Source organism: Xenopus tropicalis, chromosome 8 (genome assembly GCF_000004195.4).
Source record: "Xenopus tropicalis strain Nigerian chromosome 8, UCB_Xtro_10.0, whole genome shotgun sequence".
In the NCBI taxonomy this organism is placed as follows: domain Eukaryota; kingdom Metazoa; phylum Chordata; class Amphibia; order Anura; family Pipidae; genus Xenopus; species Xenopus tropicalis.
Window position 1 is genome coordinate 126770445 of NC_030684.2, and position 12735 is coordinate 126783179.

General features: G+C 41.0%; 1 protein-coding gene across 1 annotated transcript; it reads left to right on the top strand.

Annotated features, from left to right (window-relative positions):
• Positions 1-1815: 1815 nt before the first annotated feature.
• Positions 1816-7748, top strand: LOC594890 (uncharacterized). Its single transcript, NM_001083352.2, has 8 exons — positions 1816-1872; positions 2569-2709; positions 3635-3757; positions 4365-4514; positions 5934-6158; positions 6511-6676; positions 6834-6939; positions 7296-7748. The coding sequence occupies exons 2-8, from the start codon at positions 2578-2580 to the stop codon at positions 7393-7395; spliced, it is 1002 nt and encodes a 333-aa protein (NP_001076821.2). The 5' UTR covers positions 1816-1872; positions 2569-2577; the 3' UTR covers positions 7396-7748.
• Positions 7749-12735: the final 4987 nt, after the last annotated feature.

The window sequence follows — 12735 nt, forward strand, 5'->3', positions numbered from 1 at the left end:
CTAATGTGGCAGGCAGTGGCAGGCCTTACTGGCACCCTAGGCAACCCAACCGGCCACTTCGCTTCCCTACATGCACACAGACTAGCACGCATGTTTTGTGACGGCGCAGCGGGGGAGCGCACACGTATGTGTGGTGGGGGACAAGGATCTATGATGAACGGGAGGCCAGGGGAGAAGGGTATGGTCTAGGGGTAGGCAGACAGAAGAGGTACATACCTATTGCACCCCCCCCCCCACTGCCTGGTCCTGATGCCAGCATAGGTTCCCCTTGTACAAAGCACACTTCAGTAGTGATGAGAGAATCTGTCCAGTTTCGCCATAAAATTCGCGACACAGCAAGAAAATACGCAAAACAGTGCGAAACGTATTTGTCATGCGTTTTATTTTTTGCCACCTGTGTCTATTTTTTTGTCGCTCGCGCCTTTTTGACGCAAAAAACAAAATTCCGTGCGATTCATTTTTCTGCGGTGAAGTTTCGCAAAACAATTCAGCACTGGGGAAATGTGAAAATTCGCTGCGAATCCTCCTTTAGTCTTCTCCAAGGCAAGTGCAGGGAGGGAATTAACCGTAGGGTCCCCCAGTGGAGCAGTGGTTAGCTGTGTTCTCTATGTTTATCTGGCAAGCCTGTAGCTCCTATTCAACTGCAACCCTCAGTATCCAAACGAGAAAAAAAAAATAGTTTACGTGTAAGACCAGCACTGTATCTGAATGGCTAAACTTCTTATTTACTAATCCTAACCCTCAAATGCACATGTTTTAGGGGCCACTATAGTTTCAAGCTAAATAACCAATAACCTTCAATAAAAGATACCAAACATCTTACCAAACTGGTATATATATACTGGAATATATATATCAGTAAATATTGCCCTTTTACATCCTTTCCCTTGAGCCGCCATTTAGTGATGGGCTGTGTGCTCCCTCAGAGATCAGCTGACAGGAAATAATGCAGCTCTAACTGTAACAGGAAGTAGTGTGGGAGTAAAAGGCAGAACTGCCCATTCATTGGCTGATGGGGCCTAGCATGTATGTGTGCCTTGGCTTGTTTGTGTGCACTGTGAATCCTATGAACCCCTTAGTACTTAAAATTAAATTTGCTATTTAGGATTACCCAATGGCACATACTACTAAAAAAGTGTATTTTTATGAAAACGGTTTATTTAGGTAAAGCAGGGTTTTACATATGAGCTGTTTTATGCAATATATTTTCCTAAAGACCTACCCACTGTACAGAGAGCATCATTTAAGAGTAGAAGGCTGTGCAGATAATGTATAAGTGAACTGGAAAGCACATAGGAAGAAGGGTTGAAGCGGAGAGAAGAGCAAAAGGGTCATGTGGAGAGAGCAAAAGGGCAATAGGAAGAAAATAATAGCACAGGAGGGAAGGAGGAAATGGGAAGTGAGGAGAAGGGGAGGACATGTGGTAAGAGAAGGAGGAAAGAGCATGAACCATACTTCAGTTATAGGTTTTCCTTGAACGTGTTTAATACAGTGAAATGTGTTATCACCATCCCATACCTAGTTTCTTAAATACTTTTGGCCACAGAAAACAAAAATTCAAGTGCTATTAACCTTGTGGAATTTGTGATAAAGCTGAGCTGGCAGCACTTTCAAAGGCAAGGTGGGGGGGATGAGGAGCTGCGCTGAATTTGGTAATAATAAAATGATATGATATCACCATATTCATTTGTTATTGTCACCACTCAGGCCCCTGTTGATCTTTTGATGTCCCGGACTGAACCACCCACTCCTGTTATTATAAAGCAGTGGTGACAGACTTTAAACTGAAAGAAGCATCTCCCTGCAGGTGTGGAGGTTCTTGTCATCCTACAGATACAGCAGATATTCTCAGCTCTGGCTTCACCCTTTGAGGTACCTAAATAAGAAGGTTCAACAATGGCAGCCTTCTGTAATTCACCATATGTGTATTTATGTAAGGCCTTCCATCTGTAGAACTGGCTGAGGGAGGAGGGGTGGTGTCATTCTGAAACAGCTAGAGGGTTAAACCTTGTCTATACCGGCTGTATATATCACCACTCTTAGCCTAGAAGGTGTTTAAAGGGGTATTTCTCTTTTAGTATGATGCAGAGAATAATATTCTGAGACAATTTGCAATTGGTCTTCATTTTATATTCTATGCAGTTGATGTTCAGCAGCTCTTCTGTTTAGAGTTTCAGCAGCTATTTAGTTGCTAATAACCAAATAACCTTAGCAACCAGGATGTGGCTTAAATGAAAGACTGCTATATCAATAGGAAAGGACTTGAATACTAAAAAGTAACAATAACAATTAAACTGTAGTTTAACAAAGAAATAGTTTTTTTGATGAGATTAGATTTAGATTAGAATAGTGGGGTGATTCCCACTTACGTCATTGCAATCGGGGGAGGAAAGGCAGTGGGGGAGCGATGGTACCTACAGGTTGGTACAGGGTCTGGGTAGGCAGGGCCCATCAGGTTTTTTCCTGGTGCCTTGTCGGCCCAGTCCAGCCCTGCTACTGAGCATATTAATAGAAATGTGATGTGTACCTCATCTGTTATATGTTTATATATATATTTGTTTTTTGCAGAAAAGTACTATGGGATTCTATAGGCAGTGCCTCATTGGACTTTTTGCCTTGCTACTCACTGCTCATTGTGAGCCAGATCCCAGCTTAGACAACCACTGGCGACTGTGGGTTCAAACACACAAAAAAATCTATAAAAATGAGGTAAGGATCTTTGGGGCAGATACGAACAGAGAAACTGATTTTCATAATGGTATAGAATCACGCATAAATCTATTTAACACGTTTCATGCTCTGGCCAGGAGTTACACCTGAAAAACAGGGTAGTTTCCAACTATATTTTTTCCACAGTGCACTGGGGTCCTGGCTTTTTGGGGGAATCCTGCCTCTAAGGGTAGTTGCAGTAATAGTTTAATGCCAATTTGCAGATATGTGGGGCTTAGTTTTGTCATTCTGGCACATGTGCATAGAAGTTTTAGGCACTTTGCATCTTCTGCCCCTTTTGTGAGCGACATAGAGAGATAGGGATAAGGTATAGGGATAAAGTTTAGAGAGATTAAAGGACAAACAGAGGGCCACAGAGAAAATGATACACAAATCTAACTTGGGTTTTTATAAAAGGAGAAGAAAAGTCTTAATTACTGGGGGTTATCAAAAATAGATCACCCTTTGGTGATTGTAATTACTTACCTGATACCCTGAGCTAGTGCTCCTGTTAGCAGAAATCTGCCCCGGCCCAGGGTACTCTTTAGTGAGCACCATGGAATGATCCTCTTTTTCCTTTTCTTCTTTCCCTGGGGCCAATGAATGAGTAAAAAAGAAGGCTTTTTCTGTTAAAGTTCGACTTCCCACTAGGTAGAGGATTGCTCTGTGGGCTTGCTGAAGAGTAGCCTTGGATGGTGTAGTTTTCTGCTAACATAAGCCTGGGTATCAGGCAAGTGATTACAATCACCAGGGGGAGGGGGTGCCTAACATTTAGCACCCCAAGCCCCCCACCCCCTCCTTTATTCAGCAGTGGCATCACTTCTTCTGTCCATCTTTATCCAACAGCAAACCATCCCTTCATTAAGGTTTTTTGTAAAGTTTTGGTAATCAGCAGTTACTGTACACTATATTTCAAATATAACAGGGAGAGGAACTTGCAAGACGTTTAATCTGGGAGGACACCTTGAAATTTATCATGCTTCACAACCTAGAATATTCCATGGGACTTCACACTTATGAAGTTGGAATGAACCATCTTGGTGATATGGTGAGACAGTATGCTTTCTTTTTACAGTTATTTCAAGTTTTACTGATTACCTGTGTCCATAAACCTACAAGGCAATTCTTTAGATTAAACCTAACTGAAAACTTAGAACTAACATATATATCCAGCTATGTGAAAACCAGGACTGATAGTCTCATCATTGACTGTGGCTATCATACAGGGCCCAATACTGAATGCAGAAAAATGTATTTGAAGATGATTTGAATAGGTTTAGGGGTACCCCTTAAGATCAAAAGCAAGGGAACTGCCCCTTTCACATTAGGAAAAGATTATTTTTAGCGAGAGTAGGGAAGCTATGTGTCAGGAGAAGGTGTATGCTAAATAAGGACATCCAGTTCCACTATGCAACCACTATTTTAATGGTTGGGAATTAGTTAAAAGTGAGTTAAATGCTTTAATAACTATTCAAGATCAGTATCAGCAAAAGTGGTTAATAAATTCATAGTAAAACATGCCCTTAAATGGAAAATGGAAATATAAATCCAGATTTAAACACATTATTTATATAAAAATGTAGTATCAACTGTCAGCCATTAAGCTACAATCTGGTAATAGGCTTTCAATGGCTACATGTTCTCCTGTCTTCCAGGTTGCGGAGGAGATGACCGACAAACAGATGAATTTCATACCTCAAGTAATTGCCAATATTACAGATGTTCCAGTAGAAATATCAAAGTCTTCTCCCCCAGAATCAATAGACTGGAGGAACAAAAACTGTGTGACTAGTGTAAAGGACCAGGTAAGTACCAGCTATAGGAGACCTTCATTAGAGTTCTACTGAGATACTTTTTCTTGTTCTTCTGCCTTAATAATGTTTACATTAAAAGTCTAATAAGAAAGAAATGTAAAATATTTTCCACAATCTGGTAGTAGTCGGCCAAATGTTTAATTTGATAACTGAACCTGTAAATGTTAACTGATGTTTGGCTGCAATTGGTTACCAAATGTGGCCTTTGGCTGCCAGATATTGTACAAGCATTTTATCAGCATTAATATATTCACAGATTGGGGTGCAGATATTTACCTGTAGAACAGATCTTAGGTATGCTGAGAAACCCAGTATTTGTAACAGTTTAATGGTCTAGTGTTCAGTATCTTTATCCCCCTTTTACTCTCTTGCTGTTCCATAAGCCATCTACATATCCATCTAACTGCACCCATACCCAAGCATTTTGTATGCTAAGCTGCCCAAATCTAACCAAAGCATGGCGGGAACACACTTTTCCAGGTTCACAGCTTGGATACATTTCTGTAGCCCTTTCAGCTTTTTAGTAGCATTGGCCTTTAACCCATAAATCTGCTCCTCTTCATCTGGTTTATTCTTGCTTTTTAACTTTAAATCAACTGTATTATCTTGTAAGACCTCTTCCTTCCTTAAATATTATCTAAAAGAATCACTGATAGAGCCTTATACTATATTTCCTTCCCCTAACATAACCACATACATGCTCTTTAATTCTCACCACCATTAAAACACTCTTGAATCATTAGAAAGATACAGCCCCTCCTTACCAAATATGCCACCTAACTGGTAATTAAGTGAAAGTGTAGACGATTGTGATGTTCTTCTTTATTAATGCCCTCTATCTTTAATATCCTCTTTCCAATTAATTCAACTACAAACTATCTGTTGTCCTTTCAGGGTTATAATGCATAATTCACTACCCCTCTTTATATCTCTTGTTTTCAGTGAGCAGGAGGGCCCCCTTACACCTGGCCCACCGGGAGTTTTCCTGGTGTCCTGGTGGGCCAGTCCGACACTGCTTCAAGCTAGCTTTTCTCCTACATTGCACCCTCTTTAGACTTATTCTCAAACATTCTACACAATTATTACTATTTTAGGCAAGCCTCTAATAAACCTCTTTCCATAAGTCATGACAACTGTTTTATTCCATGCAACCAACGCTGTCCTCTATCCAGCATCATTATATATATGACCAATTTTTCTCAGCATCTCAACATGCCTGTCTGTTTGTATCTCCAGTTTTATTTATATTGTTAGACTATAAACCCTAATGACCGGGATTCATCCTACCTCTCACCACAGCAAGACTGTGTGCTACTTTTTGTACCGTAAGTCCTAGAAAAGTGGTGCAGACTATAGTGATGTTTTGTAATTAAAATGCACTGATACAAACAACTGGTGTGTTAATTGTAGGGATCATGTATTGCTAGCTGGGCATTCAGCAGCATAGGAGCTCTGGAGTGTCAAAATATGAAAAGAAGAACAGGAAAACTGGAGTCACTCAGTGTACAGAACCTGCTGGACTGTTCCCAGACCTATGGAAATAATGGTTGTAAAGGCGGATGGGTGGTTTCCTCCTTCAGATACATCATTGACAATGGGATTGAGTTGGAGTCGAATTACCCATACCAAGGAAAGGTAATTGTTCTTTAGATATGGAAAACCGCACATGCATGCAGAAAAAACTTACTTGAGCTCCTGGGGGCAAATTTAGTAGCTTAATATATACAAACTCAGCCACGTTCTATTTATTCCTATGGAATTTTAAATAAGCATATTTATCAGTGGGTGAAAAAAATCCTATAGGAATGAATAGAATGTGGGTGAGTTTATGTGTTAAGCTATAAACTCACATTTAATAAATTTGATAAATCTACCCCTTGGTGTACACAAATTAGTATAAATGTGTCCTTTATTACTTTTTGGTCAGAAACAACTAAAAAAGGTTGTGAGTATACAGACTGGCATAAATATTTTTTTTTCTATGTAGGATGGTAAATGTTCCTACACCCCAGTCAAAAAAGCTTCTGTCTGCACCTCCTACAGACAGTTGCCATATGGTGACGAAGCAACACTTAAGCAAGTTGTTGGACTAATGGGACCAGTATCTGTTGCCATAGACGCCAGCAGAAAGACTTTCCGAATGTATAAAAATGGTATGTGCGGGCTTTACACCTATATAATATTTTTTTTCAAATATAGACAAATTGAAGATGAAGGCTAATGTGAATACATTCCCTTAACCCAATAGGGTGGGATATACCCTTTGTTTGTTTAGACCTGCTGGTTACAATATTGTTTGTCTGCTTACAGGTGTTTATTATGACCCAAACTGCAGCAGCTCCACACCTGACCATTCAGTGCTTGTAGTTGGATATGGTGCAGAAGATGGTGTGGAGTACTGGCTGGTAAAGAACAGGTAAAGTCATATAGTCTATGGCTTGTTCTAATGTCAACAAAACTCACACTATCATTATTTCTTTTTACAATCCATGGAATTTAACATTCTGATCCAGATTAATGGTTCTATGAAGGAGTTCTACTGTTGTAGCACTTAGGGAGATAAATAAATGGGGAGAGGATGAACATGTATGATACTGTACTGTATACATGTAAGGAAAGTTTTAAAGGGGAAGTTCATCTCAGAATTAAGCATTAGAAAGCAGATTCATTCTGTGGCTAGGATTTTATTGTCATTATTATTTTATCTAATAATGATTAATGATAAGCAGCAATCCTAGCCATTAACTTTCAGCTTTCCTTTCTTACTTGCAGCTGGGGAACTTCCTTTGGTGATGAAGGCTACATTAAAATGGCAAGAAACCACCACAACAATTGCGGCATTGCAAACTTCGGCTGCTTCCCAGTTGTTTAAATACACCCCTTTATGACAGGATACTTTTATTTTTGTGTGCGACTGAACCATTTTACTGAAATCGGGTGAGAAACAATTTTAGGCAAGATCAAAACATCAGTATCAAATGCACGGCATCTGTGAGCCCTTTACTAGCAGGACAGAGCTGGGGTTGGCTACTGGGCTTCTGCCACCACTATGCCTCGTGTTAAGTGTACACACATGACTCCCCCAAAGATGAAACACATATGTAGATGACTAAGGTAGTATTAATAATGGAGAAATACTGTAGGTACTGGGCACTGCTTTGACACTGAGGGGCAATCTTGTTGTGTGATCAACTGGCATAAAATAAAATGTACCCTGAATGCAGAGTGCTGGTTATTCTGTCTCACTACATAGTTAAATATTTAAGTTGGGTTGAATAAAGACCAAAGTTCCTCAAGTTAAACCCCTCCAAATGAACCTCCATGCACATATATACACATACTCTTGCCAACCTATCTACAGTATATACTTATATATAAACTATATATACCAATATCTATACTAATTGTAGATTTTAGCATCACAATAGTCCTGGATATTATGCTTGTTCATGTACTAATCCAAGCCCCTCTTTGGGCGAAGACACACAGGGCATTAGTCACCACGTCTTCCGTGACTTTTCGTAAAAGTCACTGCGAAATTCCTGCAACAAATTTGGTCGCGCGTTGCTCATAATTCTCTATGGCGAAAAGTCGCCACGATTAGTCACAGCGACTTGCTTAGCTAAAAGTTGTGGTGACTAATCGCCCTGTGTGTCTTCGCTCTTAAAGGCATTAACAGAATCTGCCATCACAACTTAACTAGGAACGGCATTCCCCAACCTCACTGCCCTCACCGTGATAAACCACCTACGCTGCTTCAAATGGAAGCTCTGTTCCTCTAATCTATAGGGCATTCTCTGGTGCGCTGATTGTTTTTTATGGAAAAAAGATCCACCACTATCTGTTTATAATCCCCTCTAATGTACTTGTACAGAGTAATCATGTCCCCTCGCAATCACCTTTTTCCCCAGAGAAAACAACCCCAACCCTGACAGTCTAACCTCATAGTTTAAATCTTCCATCCCCTTTACCAGTTTAGTTGCAGTTTCTGCACTCTCTCCAGCTCATTAATATCCTTCTTAAGGACTGGAGCCCAAAACTGCACTGCATACTCAAGGTGAGGCCTTACCAGGGACCTATAAAGGGGCAAAATTATGTTTTCATCCCTTGAGTCAATGCCGTTTTTATACAAGATAGCACTTTATTTGCTTCAGTAACCACAGAATGACACTGCCTGGAATTTGACAACTTGTTATCTACAAAACCCCCCAGATCCTTCTCAATTAAGGATACCCCCAACACACTACCATTCAGTAGATAGCTCGCGTTTATATTATTTCTACCAAAGTGCATAACTTTGCACTTATCAACATTGAACCTCATTTTCCAGTTTGCTGCCCAGTTTTCCAATTTTGCTAAATCGCTCTGCAAAGCGGCAGCATCCTGCATGGAACTTATAGTTTTGCACAATTTAGTGTCATCAGCAAAAATAGAAACAGTACTGTCTATGCCCACCTCCAGGTCATTAATAAACAAGTTAACCTGCGGTACTCCACTAACAACACAATTAGAAAATGTTCCATTTACCAACACTTTTTGTAATCTATCCTTCAGCCAGGCCAGATTGGAGTCCTACTACTTTCAACAGCTTTTGAGCTTCTTAATTACATGCATTTCAGTTACCTCTATGCAGGGTCGGACTGAGCCTGAGAAAAAACCAGGTGGGCCTGTTGCTGCTCCCATGGTTGCCAGTGTCCTCCCCTGATACGTTTCACTTATGCGCGCTCAGGGGAGGATGTCGGGAGGGGGCCCCTGCGGGGGGGTTAGGGGGGCGCTTCGGGGGATGGAGCGTGGCGGGGGCACCTTGGGGGTGCAGTCCGACCCTGCCTCTATGTCTAATCTAATCTATTCTATGTTATACAGACATTTGTCTTTTCTTCAACATTCAGTATGCTCAGCTTTTGGCAGTGATGTATTTGCCAAAGTTCCTGTGCCCCTTTCCTGGGTTTCTGGTGCATAATTACACCACACCACAGTTTTTTCCTATGGAGCATGGTTTGTACGCCAAACAAATTCAGTGGGACAGCTCTGCTAAAGTCTAACACTTTGTGTGTTATAGAGTAGTACAGAAAAAGGGACTTGTTCCACCCGGTGCTAAACTGATCCTTCCACATCTCACTACAAATACTAAGCAAAGCCAGCATTAATCAGTCACATCTAGATCTGAAAAATAAACATTTTAAAACATAGGAGATGGTCTGAAATACCTCTTAACATGCAAGGTATAACACGACTTCTGCTTTTTAATAACGCAACACGCACTCTCACAGCCAAGCCCAGGCTGGCAGTCTGGATCCTAAGCATGCCAGAGGGGCTACAATAAACTCCCACAGACTGGTCGCCTATATTGGGCCTGTGTGAGGCCTTTGTATACATCAAGTGGCCAAGACCTATTTTAAAACTCAGTCCAGATTTGCTTAAAGCCCCTGCATAGAGCTCGTGCTAGGGGTCTTCATTCAGCAGCGCATGAATCCAGTACACCGCAAATCAACCACCACTAATGGTTACATGTAATAATAACCAATGGCTCTTGGGAAGGTACCCAATTAAACCAAAACAAAGACACACCCAGTTGGAAACACCTGAACATTTTTTAATAAAGATATTCAAGATAAATAGCTAATATTAGTATCCCTATATATATATATATATATATACAGCTAGCAATAATCTCAGCACACACAGGACTTACCTCATGGTTTACAAAAGTCCCATTAAATAACCGTGTGTAGAATTTGGCGCCAAACGACTTCACCATGATGTCACCGCCCCAATAAACAAAGTACACATACTGAAACAAGCCAAAAATAAAAATATTGGAAAATGAAAAAATAAAGTGAACAAATAAGGCACACACAGTGCCTAGGTCCCAATATGTGACCAAAACCTTGATTCTGCAAAAAAAACCAATATTTTTCATTATCTTCAGAGGGACGGTAATAAATGTGAAACAAATTGCAAAACGACAAAGCCAATTAATAATGAATGCAGGCACATTACTTTGCACTTTGTTCCACATCTTCCATTATTTTTAGGTGACTGCCATCTTATAGCTCCACTGTGAGGTAACCAGGTCAGGACTGGCAATCTGTGGGTTCTTGAAAATGCCAGAGGAAAAATTCATCAGAATCCTGTATTGAAATTTGATGTGGGACTAGACATATTCTTACTTTCCCAGGTGCCCACGGCCACGTGACCTGTGCTCTGATAAACTTCAGTCACACTTTACTGCTGTGCTGCAAGTAATAAGTCCAGTTGCTTTAGATTTATACTAGATATTCTTCCTTTATAGTTTTTAGAAATCCCCCCTCCCCAGCCAAGTGGGGGGTTTGAGGAGGGAAGGCCAGGGAGGGGCTGTGTTTTTTTTTTTTTTTTGTAAATTCATCAATTAACAGAGCTTCTCCAGCAGAATCCTGCATTGAAATCCATTTTTTAAAAGTCAAAATATTTTATTATATGTAATTTTGAAATTTCACATGGGGCTAGCCATATTCTTCATTTCCCAGGGTGCCAAAGCCATGTGACCCAAACTCTGATAAACTTCAATCACACTTTACTGCTGCACTGCAAGTTGGATTGATATCCCCCCCCTCCCAGCAGCCAATCAGCAGAACAATGGGAAGGGAACAAGATAGCAGCTCCCACTAGGTATCAGAATAGCACTCAATAGTAAATAATCCAAGTCCGGCTTGGGACTCCTCCAGTTACATTGTACACAATGCACTAACATAGCACCTACACACCAATAGTACAGCTAAAAGAAAAAGAAATTAATTGGTTGAAAAATACAATTTTAAATGGTAGAATTAATTATTTGCATTGTGAACAGTGTAATATAGTAATTAAAACGATACCATTAAAATCATGACAGAATCTCTTTGCTGAATTACTGTAACATATCACGTTTACCTTGATAAAAGAAAGATCTAATGCTGATGTACATGCAATACGATGTGGTCAAATGATAAAATAAATATTTTCCCCTCGCACACAAAAAAGGATAAATGTATTAACCTCTTTGGTGCACATTTCTTGCTTCCTCAAATTTTGTTATAAACTAAAATTTCTCAATACTTTCTATAAATAACTATTATATCTTTATTTTAGGGCATGAGTAAATAAGTGGTTGAGGCTTGGGTTATGTCACGGTGTGTTTTGTGTTGTGTTGCTGCTACACTGCATTATGACCTCAGTTGGTTTCAGCATTAATACACTGTCCCACTGGTACACAAAGGCAAACCAAGTTGTCTCTAACCTCATCACCTACCAGTATTCACACTGCGGCTAGATGGCCACTGGCCTAGTACCTACAGCACACTGAGTAGCCTCTCAAATATAGGCATTCACAGGCAGTGTCAGACTGGCCCACCAGAATACCAGTAAAACTCTTGGTGGGCCCAGGTGTTAATGGGCCCTCTTGCTTATAACTATTTGGCCAGTAGCCTGGTCATTCCTTATTTCTGAATGGGAACAAAGGGGAGAAATAGATGGAAGAATAGATGCTGGCATGTACAGTATATAAAAGAGACTAGGAGAATAAAGAGGTTGAGTAAGGAAAGAGAGGAAAATAGTTTGGAGAGTTGGCCTATTGTCTAATTATTTCTTGTGGGCCCCTGGGGTCCCAGTACGACATTGTCCACAGGAGGTGGAATTGTCCTCTCATACAGGGCAAGAACAAGTGCCTTAGGTCCCCCTGCTTCAGTTTTGGGGAAAGGGTGGGTACTACACCAAGGGAACCCACCATATTCCAGTCTGAGCTCCTCTGTATTTATTCTGTTCGGAGAAGGGATGTGTTATTGTGTGTATATCACTTCCTATTAAAGGAGAAGGAAAGGCTAAGTCACTTGGGGGTGCCAAAATGTTAGGCACCCCCAAGTGACTTACATGACCTACCTTGTACCCCGGGCTGGTGCCCCTGTTAGGAGAAAACAGCACCAGCCCGGGGCACCTGTAGACACCGCTTCCTCCTTCCTTTGCGCGCTGCTGGCGAAATCCGTGGGCCGGCGCATGCGCAGTAGAGTGAAAAGCCGACTTTAATGTTTAAGTTCGGCTATTCACTCTACTGCGCATGCGCGCGCAAGCGAGGAGGAAGCAGGAAGCGCCGGCAGCTGCCCCGGGCTGGTGCTGTTCTCTCTGTACGGGGGCACCAGCCTGGGGTACAAGGTAGGCGTTCTAAGTCACTTGGGGGTGCCTAACATTTTGGCACCCCCAA